The sequence below is a fragment of the Salvia miltiorrhiza genome, chromosome 4, assembly GCF_028751815.1.
Source record: "Salvia miltiorrhiza cultivar Shanhuang (shh) chromosome 4, IMPLAD_Smil_shh, whole genome shotgun sequence".
Lineage (NCBI taxonomy): Eukaryota > Viridiplantae > Streptophyta > Magnoliopsida > Lamiales > Lamiaceae > Salvia > Salvia miltiorrhiza.
Genome location: NC_080390.1, coordinates 1301083 through 1322950, shown reverse-complemented (window position 1 = coordinate 1322950; position 21868 = coordinate 1301083). Strand labels below are relative to the sequence as shown.

At 36.2% G+C, this 21868-nt stretch overlaps 3 protein-coding genes across 6 annotated transcripts; 2 read left to right on the top strand and 1 right to left on the bottom strand.

Annotated features, from left to right (window-relative positions):
- Positions 1-344: 344 nt before the first annotated feature.
- LOC131022081 (uncharacterized) lies at positions 345-4267 on the top strand. 3 transcript variants are annotated; one of them, XM_057951471.1, is made up of 3 exons: positions 345-626; positions 1329-1517; positions 2486-4267. In XM_057951471.1, the coding sequence occupies exons 2-3, from the start codon at positions 1370-1372 to the stop codon at positions 2626-2628; spliced, it is 291 nt and encodes a 96-aa protein (XP_057807454.1). In that variant the 5' UTR covers positions 345-626; positions 1329-1369; the 3' UTR covers positions 2629-4267. The 3 variants fall into 3 exon arrangements, with proteins under 3 accessions (XP_057807454.1, XP_057807452.1, XP_057807451.1); XM_057951469.1 differs by having other exon boundaries at positions 347-580; XM_057951468.1 differs by having other exon boundaries at positions 347-596.
- LOC131022080 (cellulose synthase-like protein G3) lies at positions 3610-11971 on the top strand. Its single transcript, XM_057951467.1, has 6 exons — positions 3610-4251; positions 6400-6537; positions 7502-7627; positions 8443-8886; positions 9709-10056; positions 11262-11971. The coding sequence occupies exons 1-6, from the start codon at positions 3610-3612 to the stop codon at positions 11808-11810; spliced, it is 2247 nt and encodes a 748-aa protein (XP_057807450.1). The 3' UTR covers positions 11811-11971.
- A 2176-nt stretch (positions 11972-14147) lies between these two features.
- LOC131022079 (serine/threonine-protein kinase haspin homolog) lies at positions 14148-20967 on the bottom strand. 2 transcript variants are annotated; one of them, XM_057951465.1, is made up of 15 exons: positions 20830-20967; positions 20633-20753; positions 20463-20552; positions 18831-18918; positions 18039-18565; positions 17177-17300; positions 16722-16831; positions 15808-15919; positions 15587-15679; positions 15454-15515; positions 15237-15367; positions 15085-15155; positions 14959-15011; positions 14584-14665; positions 14148-14501 (listed from the first exon to the last, which is right to left on the bottom strand). In XM_057951465.1, the coding sequence occupies exons 1-15, from the start codon at positions 20843-20845 to the stop codon at positions 14370-14372; spliced, it is 1812 nt and encodes a 603-aa protein (XP_057807448.1). In that variant the 5' UTR covers positions 20846-20967; the 3' UTR covers positions 14148-14369. The 2 variants fall into 2 exon arrangements, with proteins under 2 accessions (XP_057807448.1, XP_057807449.1); XM_057951466.1 differs by having other exon boundaries at positions 14599-14665.
- Between the last annotated feature and the right edge of the window lie 901 nt (positions 20968-21868).

Sequence of the window (21868 nt, the reverse complement as noted above, 5' to 3'; positions counted from 1 at the left end):
TTATAATATATATTTTTAATTATAATTTCTAGTTTATTACTCTCTTCGTCCATCAAAGATATGTCATAATTTTCTTTTTCATCCGTTCACAAAAAATATGTCACATTCATTTTTAGTAGTAGGGTCTACACCATTCCACTTAATTTTAAAGTGAGACCATTACTCCACTATCAATTTCAATTACATTTTATTAAAATCCGTATCGAAAGTAAAGTGGCATATTAATTTTAATTACATTTTATTAAAATTCGTGTCGAAAGTAAAGTGACATATTGGAAGGAGGGAGTATTATTGTAATTGTAATTGATAAATGATAAGGAGATCCCTAGCTAAATGACTAAAAATCCCTAATTCTCCTAAATCCTAAATTCCTAATCGCTGCTCCTGAGTCACGCACGCGAACTCTTCTCTCTCTCTCTTGCCGCCGCCGTGTCCCGCAACATCCCAGCAGTTGCCGTCATCGTCCGCAGCACTAGAACAGAGCGCCCTCCAGCCGCACCAGTAGCTGCCGCGCCTCCAGCTGTCGCCGCCCGCCAGCAGTCGTCGCCGCACGACAAGCTCTCTCTCCCTCTCTGTCTCTGTGCGTGTCAGTGTGTGTAAGCCAAATGCAGTTTCAATTTGTATAGGTTCTCAACTTTGACATCCGACTGATTTTATTTGTTATTCACTTGTGATGGTATTTCATGGAATAAGTTCTCAATTTTGGTGTTTCTTTAATTTTTAACAGCAGAATCAGTTCTGTAGGATACTTATTTTATTCATGTAGCTTGAATTGAGGAGCTTAGGATGCTTTTTAAGTGAATGGTTTAACTAAATTGCTGTCGATTTGTATTTTAGTATGAACGCTAGTATTTCCTTGTTCAAAAATTACGCCTGCGTGACAGCAGGGTTTAGGATTTCGGAGACCCCGTCACCGCCGGCTTCCCTTCTCGCCAAGATCCATCGTTCTACTCTGAACTCGACGAACATTCAGAATCTATAGCTAGCTATGAAATTGCATCTTTTCTTTGAATGTGTTCAAAATTTAGAACGATCACTACCACTTAGTATGATAGTGTGCTTGTAGAAATAGTATAACGCTTTAATTAAATGTGACAATCAACATTACCAATTTTTGTTGTGTATAATTGTAGATTGTTAGAGCTTCTTCTACTTGAATGTTTCTTTCTTATTACTACAACTTTTATCGAGACGAGTTCAAGATGTGATTGCTTCTGGACTTGAGTTCTTTTGATATATTAACATTGATACCCATCGAGATTAAGCTAGAGATTGTTAAGTTCATGAAAAGAATTTCTTTTGACCGCCATTGTCGACCAACCACACAGGTATTCAATTGGAAGGCAAAGCAATTGAAGCAGAATAGACAATGGCTCTAAGGCGTATGCTTGGATTCTCTGATGGAGAATTGATGCGGTCGGATGCAAAACCATGTTCGCGGCTGATGAGGCACACTGCTGGCATTTGTTCAGTCGGAGGAGCATTGGGCTTTTGGACGCTCTGCCGCTTGTATTATGGTTTGTCTTTATACTAATCCCATTGCTTAGAATATCTTGTTATTAAACCTTTCCTTTCTATTTGACGGGGATGGATGGCCATTCATTATTATTTTGGCATAATGCTTGGTTCATCAGTTCCGTGCCAAGGCAGGGAGAAAGTTTACCAATTATATTATTTTGTTCTTCTTCATTCTTTTCTGCCATTTTATTCATAAAGTGAACTAATTATTAAGCCCAACATGAATATCAATTCCATGATTGGTTTAAATTGCCAACTTATTTCTTTTCTTAAATATCGAATCAAACAACCTCTGGAGAATGGTGAGAGCTTTTCTGTTGTTGGTAACCCACTTGCTTAACTTTAAACAAAGGCTTGCTTGTACTTGTATAACACATACATGATTAAAGGGATATAAATCCCGCTAGGTGTATCGAGTAGTTCTGGGAATGTAACTTTTTTCTGAATAGTACTCATCTTTTCATGTTCAAGACACTCAGAGGCACGTGATCTGTATATAGGATTAATTTTGCAAAGTCCTAAAATGTGTGATTATGATGCATGCATATTGCCTTTTTCTGCATTACAACATGCCTGCTCCTGCATGCTTAGATCCTTTAGGTTGATGAGATGATCAGTGTGTCCCCATTCTCGTAGGGGGCGTTTACTAAGATGGATTGGAACTATGAGATATCCCAAGGCCATTCATATTCTATCATTTGAGCTAATATAAAAAATCAATCATATATTAGATCAATCATGAAAAGTAAACGCCCCCTTAGTCAAAGTAAAATTATGCTTCGGACTTCCCCATAGTTGAGCAATCCATTTACAATGTCTGGAAAATAAGAGATCAAGGAACTCCTATTGCAAGTTTGATTGAGTTTACTAAGAAATTGCTTGATTTGCATTGTTCAAGGCTCCATCATGGTCTTCATCGCAATCATTTTCGAATGTGTTGATTTATCTTGTTTTGATGGCAATGCAGGTCCTAGAATAACAGTTCCTCGAACTCTTAGGTGGGCTGCTTGTGGTGCTGTCTCCATGAGTGCAACCACAGCTTTGTTAGTTCGTCTACTCAGCCCTGAATGTGAACCCCAAAACATAGCTGCTTACGACCAGAAAAGATGACGTTGGTGGTACGTTGCTACTTCTTTGGTGTCTACTATATATGTGGTAGTGGAAGCTTCTTTGAAGAAACTTGTCGTAGCTAGAAAAATGGATGCGATGCAATATATAAATCTGGGTGCCAGAAAAACAAGAATCTGGGATTTGATCAACTCATGGTACTCTTTGCTTTCACTGGTTCTTCCATTTAACTTCATAAATATGATTTTTAGTTTAAATAATGATTTTTAATTGCTTTAACCCCCACCCCCAAGTAAATGATTATAATATCAGAAGAGCCATCGAATGCTAACTGTTGCATTGGAATTTCTTGTTAAATATCATCTATTTGTTTATGTTGGAGAATTAGCTTTCCAAGTTCTGGTTTTTCGAAATTTATGCGCTGATGCATAGAAGGAAGCAAAAGTTTTGAGCAATCCATTTCTTCATTTTTAGGTGAGAGGATCCAAATGCACCGAACTTTTTTGTTTTAACTTTAAGAGGGTGTGTATCTAAGCTTATTTTAAAGAGTTTACAAGCTCCAACAGCTCATGAGGTGTAATTTTTCAAGAACTTATAACTTGTCATGTATTTAGATAATTGAACTTATAAGATTATTATAAAATAAGTTGGGGCAAGTGAATTTATTTTTGTATTGATTGCTTGTAAAACCATGAACTTTGGGTAAATTTTGGTTTTAAACTCTAACAAAAAGATTGTGGCTAATGAAAGATTTTGATTTTAACTACTTAGTTTTCATAAAAGAAATATTTATCTGTAATAGATTCTTTTTTTTTTAGGGAAAATGAGAAATGAGAATTTTAGATCCAAAGTTTGGTCAGAAAATGAATAAATATGCCAAATGTGAAGAAATTAATAGTTACGTAATTTTAATAAAGATTTTAAAGTTCATGTGCAAAATGATAATTTGTTGAAAGTTCAGTAATTTATATGCAATTAATCTTTTTATAAAATATAAATATCTTTTAAATTTTATCTTTCAAAATGGTTATATATCCCCTAGTAAAAAACCCATTACTGAGGAGAAAGGGAAACAAAGGAAAAATGGAAAGCAAAACCACACTCCCACTCCACTCCTCCACACCCCTCCCCCGCCGCATCCCCAACCGGGTGTTTGCACTTCTCTACTCCGCCGCCGTCTCCGCCCTACTCTACCGCCATGCAACCGCCCTCCTCCGCCCCGCCGCCGCCGGCTCCTCGCTCTTCATATCCCTCTCCATGCTCGCCGCCGACATCACCCTCGCTTTCATGTGGCTGAACTCGCAGGCCTTCCGCGTCAACCCCGTCGCCTCGCACCCCTTCCCCGAGAACCTCCTCCACCCGCCGCGGGAGCTCCCGGCGCTCGACGTGTTCGTATGCACGGCGGACGCGTCCAAGGAGCCGCCGATGAGGGTGGCCGCCACCGCCCTGTCGGCCATGGCCTACGACTATCCGCCGGAGAAGCTGTCCGTGTTCATCTCCGACGACGGAGCGTCGGAGCTGACTCTGTTTGCTTTGATGCAAGCTGCCGAGTTTGCGAAGAAGTGGCTGCCGTTTTGCAAGGAGAATCGGATCATGCAGCGCTGCCCCGAAGCGTATTTCGGGTCGGGTTTTGCCACGTTTGATTCCAAAACTGAGAAAATTAAGGTAACTTTTTTTTTTTTTTTTTCCCCTCTTATTGATTGGTTGTTTCGTATATTTATGAAATCCAAGTTTGGTTATAAGGTAGAAGACGAAGACGAAATTAAAAATATATATATATTATCTATAACTTTAGGTCCACATCGAGCAATTTGGTCCACTTACGGCTTTTGTAAGAAATAATTTAATTTGTGCTTGGTGGAACCAAGTAGGATATTATAGTATTGATCAAATCACAATTATTACTCGAAGCTTGAATAATTTCTCTTCGATACAGATTTTAAGGAGTTAGTATGTGTTAAGTATAGTAGATGAAAGTAAAAAAGTGAATAAAGGGAAAAACTTTTGTCATATGAGAAAAGTGTTCAAACTTTGCGGAACAATTCGAAAAGGAATACTGATCAATTTCTGCGGAACGGAAGGAGTATTTAGTACTCCAAATAAAAAAACAATTGGTATTTTGGCTCATTGGCTAATTTTTCTATTGGTATGGAGGGAAAAGAGAGTGACTCATTCTTCAATTTAAAAATATTGAGTTTTGTCGTTACCATTGAGATAGTACCTCAAGTCAAATGTTAAGAATAATATGACTCATTGCCTTTGATATTGGAATTTGTGGTTATCGCATTGATGAATGATGAATAATTTTCACGTGGTTAATTGGAAGATAAAAAGCTTTCTTTTTGCATGTCTTATTATTAATGCCTGAGTTAATATTGTGGGTTTTCAACTAGCGTGTGTATTATCATAATACAATACTAATAAAAATGTAATATTAGCATAGAGAAAAGGAACAAAAAAAATGTCATATGCTCCCTCCGTCCCTAAAATAACTTCCTCTTTTTCCATTTTGGGACGTCCCCCAAATAACTTCCTCTTTCTTTCTTTCCATTTTTGGAAACCTACCCCACCACTAATAATACTTTATTTATTCTTATTTTTCACTTTTCACCACTCCCAATACTAATTATAACATTTTTCACAACTTCCAATAATAATTATACTCCCTCCGTCCCACCATTTTAGTCCCTTATTTCATTTTGAGATGTCCCAAAAAGATAGTCCATTTTACTAATTAATACTATATAAAAATATTATTTTTACTAAATTAACCTTATTTAATGCTTCACTTAAATGTGAAAAGGATGTGTGAAAATAATAAATAAGGGTATAAAAGATAAAAATATAAAAATTAAATGCATTTTCTTAATATGTGTGAAAAGTGGGAGGGGACTAAAATGGTGGAACGGAGGGAGTATCACTTTTTCTCCACTATCAATACACTTTACAACTTTTTATTAAAACCCGTGTCGTCCCCAAAGAGGAAGCCATTTCAGGAACGGAGGGAGTATATTCGACTTCCAAGTAGTAAGAAAGGGATATAACTATTATTCCCAGACATTAGTATCAAATTATCAATATTCAAAATATGAGTTTATCTACGTAGTAATAATCATTTATAGGCATCATAATTAATTGATATATTCACGAATGTATATAGTATATGAAAATATAACATGAATATGACTTACTTTAAATAATCATACCTCTTACAATAATAACAGAAATATCAGTGCCATCTAAATAATTGTAGAAAGAGACAACACCCTGTTCTAGCTAAAATTATTTGGTAAAAGAAAATTATATTCATATAGAGAAAATTGTGAAAATAGTAGCCACTGTGATCAAAATACCCACACATCGCGTAACAATGTAAAATACATTGTTACATGTACTTTTTTCAATTTACACAGTTCACAAAAAGCGTGTAAAATAATTTTACATGGTTACACAGTTTTTCATAATTACATACTTTTAACATTGTTACATGCATCTGTGAAAATAGTCTAACAGTGCAAAAATACATTATTACACGATTTTGTGAAAATTGTGTAACAATGTATTTTATTTCATTACATATAACGACAAATTCAATAATTTAATCTGTTAGGATTTATTAGTATTTAACAATATTGGTAGTTTTAGAATTGTGCATAAAAAGTGGAATTATGAATTGTGATCTTCTTACTAGTGATACAAAATGAGATATTAATTTATAGCTGATGAAAAGTATGCATAACTAGATTTGAATTACTTGACAAATACATGTCTAGAAATAGAAAGTGATGATTCACCACAAATTTTATATTGCAGGAGGTGTATGAAGATATGAGAAGAAGAGTGGAAGATGTAGTTGAGAAAGGATACATTGCTGATGAATACAGAAGTAGCAGTGCCTTTACCAGATGGGGAAAAGATTTCACTTCCCTCAATCATCCTGCTGTCGTTGAGGTTACGTATCGATAATTCGTTAATCTTACAAAATGTTTGACTCAGTTTATAAGTTCTTTAAAATGTTTTATAGGCTCGTAAGTGTTTGACAAAATAAGCTTCTAAATACAATTTATAGTTGTAAAAATAAGTTCCACTAACTTATAAGCTTCAAGAAATAAGTTTCTCAACCCCCCAACTTATTGTTTTATATAGTATAACCTTATAAGCAATAATAATGGGTAAATATCATGAAAATTCCTGAACTATACTCACTTTATCAAAAATACCCTGAAACTTTTGAAACGTTCTCTAAACCCTCAAACTATCAGATTTTATCAAATATATCCCGCATCTATTTTTCGGTTACCAGAAACGTGATGCGGCTCGTCGGATGCCACAATATAATTTATATTCTATTTTTTTTAAATGACATGGAAAAAATGAGTTTGTTTCGTACCATATTCTATCATGTTTATCGCTAATTTTAGGTTATTAGCGTGAATTTCAAACACGAAAGGAGTGAATTTTTTTTTAAATGATATGGTACGAAACGATGTCGTTTTTGCCATTGCATTTAAAAAAAATAGAATATAAATTACATTGTGGCATTCGGCGAGTCACATCACATTTTTTGTGATCGAAAAATAGATGCGGAATATATTTGATAAAAATCTGATAGCTTGAGGGTTTAGAGAATATTTTGAAAGTTTCAAGGTATTTTTGATAAAACGGATATACTTCAGATGTTTTCATGATATTTACCCAATAATAATCCTACTATGCATGGTTTGTCATATCCAACATATCCCCTTCCAGATTCATTTCTCTTTAATTTTTTCTCTCTAACTTATAAGCTCAGTTATCCATTGACAATTTATAAATTACTTTTGAGACAACTCTCTAAAATAAGCTTAAACAATTAAACAGTCTCTTCATCTTGGTAGTGAGTTTCATATGTATACACAAGTATTTATTACAACAGGTTCTTCTCCAAAGTGGTGAAGACATAGATGATGCAAGCTGTTGGATGCCCAATCTCATCTACGTATCCCGACAGAAGAGTCACACAACACACCATCATTTCAAGGCCGGAGCCCTCAATGCTTTGGTAAGACAAATACATACCAAGGGTTAATCATAATTTGTCTCCAATTTTCTCTTGTAAAAAATCTGAGAGCTAATTGTTAAAATAGGACCGTAACTTTTAGTGTTTTTCAAAGAGAGGACTATATGTTACGAAATTTAAAAATAAAGACTATATATTACGAAATTCGAAAATGGAGACTATAGGTTTCATTTTTTACATTTACACTCCTATTTAACGCCACAAAATGAGAACTATAGCTTCCATCACGACCCGAAATAGGAGTGTAAATGTAAAAAATAGAAGCTATAGTCTTCATTTTCAAATTTCGTAACATATAGTCCTCATTTTCAAATTCTGCAACATATAGTCCTCTTTCTGAAAACACCGAAAGATGCGGTCCAGTTTTAACAATTAGCTCTAAAAGCTAACGAAATGATGAGCCACCTTGTCGAATTCTTAGAATTTAGGGTTTTGGTGAGGTCACTCACTGTTCGGTCACCAAATTCTACTCCCTCCGTCCACGGTATCATTTCCACATTTACCATTTCGATCTATCCGTGATATCGTTTCCACTTTCATTTATAGAAGTATGGTCTATAAACTTCCACTCACAACAATAGTGAGACTCAAACTCCACTCACTACTATTTACTACTGTTCACCAGTTTTCTTAAAATCCGCGCCGTCCACAATGTGGAAATGATATCGCGGACGGAGGGAGTATAAGACAACGCATAAATAAATTATTTTCAAAGTTTTTAAAGTGAAAACATATGTTTAGCATTGTTTTTTTTAAAAGATGAAATATAATATGATGAAAGCCTATGTTGTTTGAAGCTACGAGTATCAGCCGTGATGAGAAATGCTCCAATAATCTTGACGTTGGACTGCGACATGATCTCCAACGATCCATCCACGCCCCACAAAATGCTGTGCTATTTCATGGACAAATCAGTTCATCACAACCTAGGATATGTTCAGTTTCCTGTTCGATTTCATGGGATCAACCAAGCTGATACATATGCATCCGAGTTTAAGCGCATGTTTCATATCAATCCTGAGGGATTAAACGGGCTTGCCGGCCCGGACTACTTCGGCACCGGCACCTTCTTCAACCGCAGAGCCTTCTTCGGCGGCCCGTCTTCCGTGATCGGGCCGAGAGATCCACGCCTCGGCCCGGATCACGTTGTCGACGGCCACATCAAAGATGAAGCTATTCTAGAGCTGGCTCATGATGTTACAAGATGTGACTATGAGAAGGACACCAACTGGGGCTCCAAGGTTAGTCTTTACTTCACTTCATTTAATGATTAATTAATACTAGTTTATCATAGTTTAAGACACATCAAAACTAAATTAAAGTTGAGGCTGCAAATTTCTTTTCTTTCTTTTTTTGATAAATTACACAAAATAAGTAAAGAAATTTAAAGACTGCACGACGTTGGACTCGAACTCAGGATCACCAAGCCTTGGATATTACCCATCTACCGCTAGGTCAACGCTAGAGGTGTAATCGAACCAAGCCGAACCGAATAGTGGTGAGCTCAGGTTTGATTCGTTTAGTATCGAATCGAATCCTAAACTTTATTTACCGAATACTTTGAGGTTCGCGAGCTTAATCGAGTTTATACGAACTTTCCAAATTTATGTTTATATTCAAAATATTGATTGTTTTTCTTTTGAAATAAATTATCTCATTCAAAATAATGAATATATTAATTATTTTCTTATAACAAACATAGTTAATTAGAGATTTAATACACTTATTATTAATTTTAGTGGACAAATATAAGTTGTATCTACTAATAATTTATATTTTTCAAGTTGAATCACTTAACGAACTTGCTCACGAGCTAACAAGTCGAATACTACCAAGCCTCGAATAGTTCGCGAGCGACTTAATTTGTTTACAACCCTAGTCAACACACACACACTTGAGGCTGCAAATTTATATTCACTCAGAGTGTGTTCTCTTTGATTGATAAATTTATGGGTTAATTGACGAAAAATTCATGATATACTTTCATTTAAATAAAATCATGCGAACAAACAACTTAATTATTACTATTAAATACATGAAAATTGGGTTTTACATATTTGTAGATAGGGTTTCGATATGGCTCCTTAGTGGAGGACTTCTACACCGGTTTTAGGCTACATTGTGAGGGATGGAAGTCTATATTTTGCAACCCTACAAGGCCAGCATTTCTGGCTGAGATGCCTATTTCCCTAAATGAAGTTGTAACCCAAACCAAACGATGGAGTGTTGGCCTTCTTGAAGTGACTCTGTCGAAGCATTGCCCCTTGACATTTGGAACAAGGCATATAGGCTCATTGATGGCTCATGGCTACTCTTACTATGCTTTTGGACCCTCTTGGTCAATTCCCATCATGGTCTATGCCTTCCTTCCTCAAATAACCATGCTCATCAATATCTCCATTTTCCCTAAGGTAATGCTCTAATTCCACACTAGTTTTGTTTGAAATGTTTACATTGTTTGACTAGTAGTGCATTGATTACACAATTCATAACTTTTCATATATTCTGGAATCATTTGAATCACCCTATATGAGTGCGAGCTAATTGTTAGAGCACTCACAACGGCTACACGATAGCCCTATCGTGTAAATGTGCTATCGTGTAAGCGTTGCGGGAGCAACTTACACGAGGGCTACACGTTCTATCGTGTAGCCCATTTGTTCATTTATAAAAGGCGCGTGTTTTACACGAGCCATTAACATAACAAATATCATGTAAGCTATCGTGTAAGCTATCGTGTAACCCCACTGCAGCATCTTTACACCATGTGGCCCCCCCATCATAAAGTAGGTTATCATGTAAGCTATCATGTAACCCAATTGCGGATTAAATCATAAAACAGGACCGCAACTTTTAATATTTTTGAAAATAGGACTATATGTTACGGAATTTGAAAATGGAGACTGTAACTTCCATTTTTTGCATTTACACTCCTATATGATAGGAGGACATATAATAGTGTAAATGTAAAAAATGGAAGTTATAGTCTCCATTTTCAAATTGCGTAACATATAGTCCTATTTTCGAAAACATTGAAAGTACTATGGTACTTGGATTAAAATTGGTTACGGTCCTATTTCAACAATGAGCTCATATGAGTGCATATATATCCTTGTTTCAATTTTCATAAAGTGTTATTAAAGTATTATGGTACTTAGATTAAAATTGGTTACTAAACTTTATTTTATTTCAAAATGAATACTAAACTTATACTCCATCCGTCCACGATATTGTTTCCACTTTGTGACGGCATGAGTCTTAACAACGTGGTGGATAGTAATTGATGATAGTGATATTGTTGTGAGTGAAGTTTGAGTCCCACTATTATTGTGAGTGGAATTCTGTAGACTCTACTACTATAAATGGAAGTAGAAAAAATATCATTGACAGATCAAAATGGCAAAAGTAGAAACGATATCGTGGATGGATGGAATATATAGCATTTAAGGTTTCAATTCAATTTAATTTCCTAATAATTTTATTCCACATGCTAGTTAGAATGCCACATGATCTTCTCCATTTAAATACACTCATATGTTTCCCTATCTTGCCTTTCCTCCATCTTTTTCCTAATAAATTTATTCGAACTAATGTATTGACTACATACATGTCTTAGGCCTCGGATCCATGGTTTTTCTTGAACATGTTTCTATTCCTCGGTGCTTATGGGCAAGACTTGCTGGAGTTCGTCGCAGCCAACGGGACGCCGCGAAGATGGTGGAACGATCAGAGAATGTGGCTGGTGAGGGGGCTTTCTTCCGACCTCTTTGGGACATTAGAATACATAAGCAATCACTTGGGCATTGCTGCGAGAGGATTCAACGTGACGAACAAAGTGAACGACGAGGCGATGAGGAAACGGTACGACGAGGGGAAGTTCGAGTTTGGGGTTTCCTCTCCCATGTTTGTGCCCTTATCAATGGCTGCTATCATAAATGTGGTTGCAGTTTTGGGAGGATTCTTGCAGTTTCTCAAAGGCAGAGGCTTAGAGGAGTTGTTGGGGCAAATGGTTGTGGCGAGTGTGGGTGCGGCGAATAGCTGGCCGGTTTATGAAGCCATGGTGTTGAGAAGTGATCAAGGAAGAATGCCTACTAAGATTACCATCATTTCACTTGTTCTTGCATGGCTTTTATTTGTTTTGATCTCTTCAATTGCCAAGGTATGAAAAGTGTAGTCAAAATCTCTCTCTCTCTCTCTCTCTCTCTGTAAGATATCTTCTTGTGAAACTCAAATCTTCAATACATGTACTTCTATAGTAAGTATGGATTTTGTACTAGTGCCTGTATTGGCCTAGCGATAGCCGATATGAAGTTAATGCTTAAGACCTGTCTTCTGTCGTGCGATTTTTATTTTATTTTTTCCTTATGTAATTTATCAAAAAGTATGGTTTTCCTCATGTTTAAGCTATTAAAATAGATATAAAGGATTTCTTGGGTTTAAGTGGACTTTGGGATAGATTGAAGTTTTTTTTTTTTTTTTTTGGGGGGGGGGGGGCGCTTCTAGAGGAATATAAAGTGAAGATACTCAATAGAATAAGATTAGAACTTAAGGAATATAAAGTGAAGATACTCAGTATAATAAGATTAGAACTTATTGTAAATCTCTACTGATGTATTCTAAACACATCTTGTTATCTATAACTCCTTGTTAAAGCCCTGTTCTTCATAAACAGTTAATGCACTAACCCTTGTTATTCTAAACACATCTTGTTGAAATGAAGTCAAATATATTAGTTTTTGTCTTCTTAGATCTTCGAACTTCTAAATACTCCTTATCATCACAAGTTAGATCAACATCATGTGAACTTCTAACTACCAACTAAGCTCTAATTTCATCGAATGTCAAACTCATGTGAAAATTGCAACAAAAATATAAATTTATGTATTTTTTGGCTTAATTGAAAGTTCATGTGAAAATTACAATGTTTTTTCAAAATTCGTGTATCTTTTTTACGGGGTTATTGCCGTAAAATACATCAAGTTTGCTAATTTTTTGATTTATATCATCACCTTTTTTTTTGCCAAAAAATACATGAATTTATAATTTATTTGTAATTATCCCACAGTGAATATTTCCGACGAAATCGAAACTTATGTGTCATTTACGTAGCTTATGTGGCACTGACGTGGCCTTTAATTTATTTGTTTGAGAATGATCCCCCATCCCCACCCCAGACCGTCTTCTTCCCCCCCCCCTCCCCGGCGACCGTCCTCTTCCTCTCCCCCACCCAAACCCCTCCGCCGCCCACCCCCACCCCCAGACCGTCCTCTTCCCCCCTCCCCCCCCCCCAAACGACCGTCCTCTTCCTCCCCCCACCCAAACCCCTCCGCCCCTTACCCCCAACGGCCAACCTAAGTACCCAACAGACCGTCTCCCTCCACCACTCCCGCCGCCGCCGCTTCTCCTGCTTAGCGGGCGGAGCCCTTCCCTTCCTCCAACCCCGCCGCCACTATTTCCCCTCTCGATCTCTGTCGCCTTCACCCAAAATCTTCCAATTTGCAAATCTATAATTGAGCATGGTGAAATTGGTGGTTTTGGTCGAATTTTTGAAGAAATTGGTGGTTTTGGTCGAGGAGAGAAACTGGAGGGCGGCGGAGGTCGAGCTCTGTTGATGGAGTAGGGCGGCGGAGAGGGGGCTCTGCTGGTTGGGGAGGGCGGCGGAGAGGGGGCTCGCCGGGCCGAACATCGAGTGTGTGCAGAGGATAGAAGAGGAGAGCGACGGGTTGAATTGAAGAGAAGGAAGCCATAGTTGCGCGTGTGTCTGTGTCTCTGTGTGTGTGTATGTGTGTGTGTGAGATAGAGATAGAGATAGAGGCGGTAAGAGAGAGAGTGAGACAGAGGATGAGAGGGCGGCGGCGGCGGCGACGCTGCCGTCGCCGGAGAGAAGGAAGAAGGGGGAGGGCTGTGCATGTGTGTGTGCGGCGCAGTGGGTGTGTGCGTGTGTTAGAGAGAGAGAGAGAGAGAGAAAAGTGTGTGTATGTGTGATTTGGCATCTCCGGCAGTCATGTTGGCAATTCCGGCAGTCATGTTGGCAATCCGATTGCCACCTCAGATTAATTTGGGCGAAATTATAAATGGTGGGATAATTACAAACAAATTATAAATTCATGTATTTTTTGGCCAAAAAAAGAGGTGATGATATAAATCAGAAAATTAGTAAACTATCAGTATTTTATGGCAATAACCCATTTTTTTACCATAACCCCTTTTATTTATTCACCCCTTATCTCAACTTATATGCCAAACACTCTTAAATGGACTGAAAAACACACTATATATCGTATTTGTTTAAAGTTTTAGAGAGAAAAATAAAGTTTTAGTCTGAAAAATACATACTATATATAGTAAAAAAAGAGTTTTTGTAAATGTGCATATAAATATAACAAATTTTATCTCTAGTTATAAAGAATGAAAAAATTAATATTTTAAACAAATACGATATACAAAAGAATATCGAACACTTGTATAAATATCCAAATAAAATTTAATAAACCAATTGCAGTGGACCAAGTGCCTCCATTTTTCTTGCAGACATTCCATTTTTCTACTAAAACAATATTAACATTATTTTCAGCACAATTTGATTGCCATAACTGTTTGTTTTCTACCTAAACCAGTATAGTATTGTTAGTGACTGAAAACCAAAAAGGTTTCCAATCTAAAAAAATACGACAAAATTTAGCTTAAATCATCAAAATACCTGCAGTTACACTTACACCATTCTTCAACTGCTACTTGATTCTTTGATAAATAAGTCGCTGAAGAAAGGATCATACACACACTCCTTAGCTGAACCGTAGGTATTCAAGCGTTTCTTCAGAGAGCGCAGTTCTCTCTCATCTTTCGAAGTTCTCTCCTGTGAGATTAAAGTTCGTGAGCCACACACCACAACCAAGTTTAAATGTATGTGGAAACACTGAACGAACTCTATTAGTTACCAATAAAAGACTTACGAAGGATTTCTTCAGTCGCAAGATATCTACCAAGTATTGAATCCACAACACGTTGGTCTTCGGGAAACTGTAGAGCATTACCAAAGATAAAAATAAAATTAACCTCTGGGCAAAAGATGGCAAAAGGAGTTCTCAGAATAAGATGATACGGAGTTTTTCAAGCTTGAATAATAAAAGGAGGTCTTCTCACAGTTGTTGAATTAAGAAAAGTGAAAGATGCAACAATTTTGAGGACCTCACGACTGAAAAGGTTTAGGGTTCGAGTCCCGTCAACACCTTTCAAGTCGACCTATCAAAATGCATCCATGAGTAATGATTGTGGGTAAGCTAAAAAGAAAGGGGAATCAGTGACATTTTTACCTTCCTTCCCAACATTCATCTGTGACATCCCTCATCTTCCTATAGGTATCTGCCTGCATTTAATATTATGAACCATTTTATCACTAAGTCCGACCAAAAGCATATAAGTATGACTTGGTTTCTTACTTGTATATCTCTTTTTGGACCCTCAAAAAGCTCGGGGTCCGATGATAGGTCGAGAAAGAGTATATCTTCCCCTGTGGAAGCGTCAAACTTTTGCTGTATTAGTCTTTGTGAAATCTGAGCCATAGAGTGGAAATAAGTAAATAATCTTTTACCTGTATTCATCCTTGAGAGGGTGAAATCAATAATGGATGCGACCAATCCAAAAGTTTTTATTAGTAACTTCTTTCCATCAAGAATGAATAGCAAAGCAGCAGACTCTTTCCGAGTTAACAGAACGTTACCCCTGTCCAAAATATACTCTTTTGAAGAAAATATCAAGGAACAGAAAATAATATGTTTTGCCAATGATTGAATGTATAAAAACTGAACCAGTGCAAATCCCTATGTTCAAATTCGTAAGCAGCCTCTGCCACAGCCAGTGCCAAAGTGACCTGCAATATATAGTTAAAGCTCGTGAAGCTTAGAAACTAATATAGCCTCAAAAGACATATTTTACTCCTACCTGAACTAATAAACTTCGTGCTTCATCAAAATTCAAAAGCACAAAGCTTTCAAGATCCCGACCACCATGTTCTTGAACAAAAACGACATAACACTGTAAACAATATCCTCAGCTGACTTAGAGAAAACAAAAAAAAAGGCAAACAACAATCGGAACATATATATATTAATCAATTTTTATGCACAGGATAAAGCTAATCCAAAGTGTCGTTGAAAGCATACCTGATCCGAAGAAAATTCCTTAGGGTTATCATTTTCTGAATTATTCTTCGCATCCCAGTCGTCCCATGCTCTTATTAGATTAAAATCGTAACATCCTTGACAAACCCTCAAGCTATGACAACATGAAATGGTAAATTGGGTTTAATTCTTCTTAGTGAAGTTGTTGATCAAGCCATAAACTAGATCCTAGTACTTTTTATGGAAATTGGAAAACAGGAAGTAGAATCCTGTACATATAACATTTTCTATGCAAATTGTAAATCAAGCATAGAAGAAAGAAAGGGCAGCAATTAACTGAAGTCAAAATACAGGGTTAGGTATCATATTGACAGCAGAAATTACACTAAGCCCTGGCGAAACAATGTATTAACAAGTATTCCTGTAAAGGAGTCAAATGAGTTAACACATAAGAAACTGAAGCCATTACATTTCAAGAAAATACATACCAAACACTCTGTAAACTTGCATTCAGCATAGAGGCAAGGAACAACAAATATCCAAATTGAAAATATAATTCCTTTTCTACTTCAGATACCAGGGGAACCTGATGATATATGTTTGCCAAGTTCTCAGTCTGTATGCCAAATCAATGAGTATTGATTCATGTATGTTTCAAGTTTCAACTGATTTCAGGGTTAATATCTGAATATGTGTTAAGTTGTAAAGACAGAGCAAGTTTCCTAAACCAAAAGGTAGTTTCTCATATTAGATCAAGTAACTACAACATTATAAGAATAAAGCTAACAGCATGGCCTATAAATAATAAATGCTCTCTATGACAAAACAAAAGCAAGCAGTTTTCCTTATCAAGACCTTTCCTACTACCAAAGAATAAAATGCCCAGCAAACATGCATATGCTTATAAAAGAGAAAATATAGTAATATATACTGTTAAAAAGAAAAAGAAAGTTTACTTGATGGTCTGTATGAAGGAAGTGCAGGCATTAGATACATCAGCCTCAAGTCCTCTAAGGTGATTGAGAGTGCATGAAAGAACAACCTCCTCCAATAGTTCTTCTGGTTTCTGAAGCATGTCAATGTAGTAGGATCAAAAACTTGACTTTTAATACATAATATGGATCTTAATCCAAAATGTAACAATCACAGGATACGATAGTTATGGTGATATCATATTACAAGCTGCCACACTAACAAATATGACAAGAACAGAGTGTCAGATTAGCAGGAACCTAAAAGAAGCTAGAAGAGGATACAAGAATTGTCTTAGAACAAGGAAAGTAACTTTGATCCTAGGATCTTGTAGAACATTATAAAAATGGCCAATTGTTGTAAATCACCAGAGAAATAGACCCATATAATTCAACTTTATATGGTTTCCAGCTTAAGTAAAAGCAATGAATATTTATACCTTCTGCACTTCTCCATTGACTAGCGAATCTCCACCAAATGGGACAATTTTACAAACTTTATCGCCAATCTTAAACGCTTCTCCATATGTCCCTTCCCCAACCTTGGTGATAGCCTCTCCTTCACTAATTTCAAACAATATATTTCCACAATATCAGAAACATAAGAATATAGGATATAGATAAAAAAAAATAGCAAACATGAAGTCACAAAGTATAATTATAATTTGCTGCATCACTTGCACAATAATATACAAGAAGGTCAACTAAAGTGATTACACACATAAACACCCTACTTCCTATGTCAAGCTTTTAAAGCTTAGAGACGGACTCACTCTAAGACCAAGGAGAAATGACTGGAGCGATCTGCAAGATAAACCCCAGCTTGATTTCACAATAGTTTTCTCCCCAGTCAACAGTAAGTTAGATTTAGACCAAGCCAAACAACAGGACTAGGCTTCCTACTCCTCTAGTATATTGACAATACACATTTAATAGCTAAATGTACTTGGAGTTACGTAAGAGTTAAAAACTGGACATTAAGCAACCTAACAGTCCAATAAACTCTAAGCTAAATGCTAAAGAATGAAGTGTTGATTCCCTTTTCAAACGTCTCGTAATCCAGATAAAATTCAGAGACATATGATCAGGAAAATACCATGAAATTGGCACAAAAGAAGGCAGACCAACTCAAGAAAATGAGATAAGATGAGCTGATGCACATAAAACTAGAAACTTGAGTTTCATCATTATAAATTCAATTGGCAGCAGTAAATCATAAGGATGCTAGATTTCAAAATCAATACAGACTGAGATAAGAAAAATATTATACCAAAAAGTAGGATTTAGGAAGAGAAAACAAACCAGTAATTTGATAACATGTCAGTCAGTGTTGAAGGGATTGACTGACCACAAGCATTTAAAAGAGCTGAAAATGAATCCCAACCATGACCATCCAGTGAAGATTGTCCTGAAGTCAGAGATAGTTTACTAACTGCAACCTCAATATCTTCACATGCATCCTCAATGGGCATGCTGGATGAAGGCTTGTCACTCAAGCTTGATATACGCCTTTGCTGAGTAGAATCCAAGTTCAACTGAACTCCTAGATATTCCTCTGCCGGTGTCTTTATGGTTGAAGATGAAACAGGAGTTTCCAATATCTTTGAAAGTGAGCCAGGAAATGCATATGTTTGGTTTAATTTCTTGGACATCAGCCATTTTCGGAATACTGAGGATAGATGGGGAATGACAACTTCATCAACTTGGGTGCCCATGGTCCAGGTACTAGGTTTCTTTGGTGAGGGGCTTTCTTCTAGTAATTCAAAAGCATCAACCTCTTGAAAATAAGCTCGCTCTTTATTATAATTGGGAGGCTCTACACCTTTTCCCTGTTCAAACAGACAAAGGAGATGCTGAGAAGGAAAAGAATATAGGTTTTCATCACACAATGGTTCTAAGTATCATTTCACTCTAATAATTCCAGCAGTTGCCTGTCCCAATATACCTTAAGTGCATGATACTTTACTCCATTACAAAATAAGAACCAACTGATGCCAATAATGTCATTAAAAAAATAATACTAATCCAAAGGGCAAAATTTTCTCAACGTAGCAAGTGAAACCGGAAAAAGGTAACAGCATTGGCTGGCCATACTCTAGGAAGTGGTGGTTTAGCATTTCGCCTAGCTTTCCCATGTTTTGGTTGATCCACGCATGCATTGGCAGCAATGCTTGTCCTTCCTCTGTCAATGGAAACCAACATTTGTCAACTGTTAGCATAGAAATTTCTTTTCCTTGTCAAATCGATACATAAAAAAACTAGAGTTTTTAAGAGTAAGCATTCAAATTGATGACAAACAAAGATGGTCTCAGAAACCAATATTATAGTGGCACAGCATTCGAGACTGAAGTTAGCAACAAAGGAAGTGAGAGCATGTAACAAAATCACATTAACAATGCAGCCATAACTGATAAAAGGGCCTTTAGCATTCCCTATTCTCCAATCTCTCTTCTATGTAAAATAAATGGTTACACTTAATTATTCTCACTTGTTTTTGTCCTTTTCATACGTTTACCTCTCTGCATGCTTTGCCCTAGGCACTTCATCAGACTTGTCTACTATGCAACTTTTCTGCTACTCTAGCACTCAGAGTGCATGACCAATACTCTTCAAGGAATCTGTCACGTCAGCCTTGTTATGAAAGCAAAAACCTATTTCTTTCACCAGAATTCTTATATCGTTCTCTCCTGGTCTAGTAGTTGCTACTTGGGAATCCCATCGAGACAAAATAAAATGTAGTCAACTCACATGTTCAAGACTTCTGTTATACGTAATAGTATTTGGCTGTGCCCAATCACAAACTAATATTAAATGAAATATATAAATTTTCTTGTTTATTAAATAATCCATTTTCCATCTTAATCATATAATTAGATTTTAGTGCATATTACTACTTACTAGTATCAAATGCCATACCTTTGCTTCTATGGTTTGTTTGCACAAACACTAGTATTATAGTATATACTATGTATACTGGAATGAGTTAATGATATTTTTTTTTGTTTTAATGTATCAATGAAATGCAGTCGTATACTATACTTTTTTTTATCACAGTCATTCATGTCCAGCACATCTTGAAATTTCTATATTACTATGTCCACATTCTAGTCCACTCAACACAGTTTACCATGTACCGCTATTGCTTACTATAACCCTTGGAATTTATAACCTAATTCAAATACATCTTCCAGCTTAGTCAGTTCAATCCAGTTTGTTACAAGTAGCTATATTCTATAATTACTCTATCTTCCAGCAATTAGGTACTGAGGAAGATGGATACAAATCCAATAGAAACTATTGAGATTGGAGAGTCACAAATGCTTTCATGTTTCGCCACCCTGCATTGTTCTTCCTAAATTCTTTCATGTAGATTGAAATACCTACTTATCACTTTGTTCGAACACTGAACTAACATGCTAACAGACATTATCATCTGGAATGGGTATGATCTCATTAGGAACAGTGTGCTTACCAGTTCCTGCTACTTTAAGCCCACTACTAAAGAACATAGAGACAAACAGAGAGGTAAAGAAAGAAAAGTCAGCTAAAATTAAGCTCATTACCGCATAAGCCCCGAAATGTCTTTGCATTTTAGTCAAACGACTCAACTGAAGAGTGAATTTTCATCCAACATATAAAACCAAAACCTCTCTCCCCAAAACAATCAGCACTCTCGTATGCCAATGCAATAACACAAAAATGCTGCAAGTATAATGGCAAACAAACCTAGTGGAAAGCGAGCGATTCCAACTCACACGCTTCACCGGCGCAAAGCTCTTACGGCTCCCGTCCCCGCTGCCTGAATTCGATTGCCTCCTGCCAACAGAATAATCGACAAAATCAACGCCAGTGATTTTGCCTCTGCAAATTTTTTTATCTAGCACACAGAAACAAACCTCGGCAAATCTTTCTTAACGTCAGCCTTTTGCCTCCGGTAAACTATTGCTGGCTCCCAGTCTCCAACTGATCGCTGATGTTTCTCTTCTTCTTCTGCTACGACTTCGTCCCAGAGATCAACTAACAAGCAAATACGCCGATTAAATTAGTTTGAAAAAAACTACTCCGTATGTATACTCTGTATATACTCACTCACCTGTTCGTGACGCCATAGCTGGATTTTGATTTGATTTGGGGGAAAGGCCTCAACGTCTAATTTGGTGCAGAACTTTGGAAGACGAGCCATGAGTATTTGGGCGGGAGAAGTCGCTTCTCCAGTTATTGTGCCTCCAGTTTTATCCGGTTTAAGTATTCTGCAGCAGACTAAAGAACGATTTTTGTTAAATCAACTGGTGAAGAGCCTTCGCTTTTTTTTAACGTTTATTAAATGAACAAATAAATTACAAATAAACCTTAAGCATATTTCTATAGTCTAGAACTAGTTTTTGGAACTTTTAATTAATTTTTATACATTCTCCTAAAAAAATTACTCTATCCGTCCCTAAAAATTGTGACACAATGACGGTTGTCATGACACAAAATAACGTGTCATTTGAAAAAACGACATTATTTTGTGTCAAGTTAGTTGATTCAAATCGCGTTAAATGTCAATTTATCTAATGTCGATTTGATTTTTTCCAATGATATGATATAAAACAACGTGATTTTGTGCCATATCATTTATAAAAATAAAATATAAATTATACGGTGATATCGGGCGAGTTACGTCATGACTCATGATTTTGGGATCAAAAAATGGACGCGTGATATTTTTTATACAAACATGATAGTTTGAGGTTTTTAAAAATATTTTTTATAATTCAGGACATTTTTTATAAAGCGGGTATAATTTGAAATTTAATATGAATCATATGATATTAGTCCAAATAATAAATTAGACAAATTGAAAAATTATTACTCAAACCATAACTATCTTTGTGTATAATAATGAAAATTAGTTTATTATAAAAGATAGATTAATTTTTTTTAAAATGTATAAATATAGCTCTTTGTGTGCATTCATTATTATTATTATTACTTTGAAAAGCAATGTACCTATTGTTGAATATATAGAAAAAGTACAGTTATTTATTATTTTTTTAATTAACAATTATTTGTTAAATTATTAAATTAAGTGAATGATTTCTAATCCTAAGTTCATTAAAACTCTACATAGACACAAAAACGAACTGTAT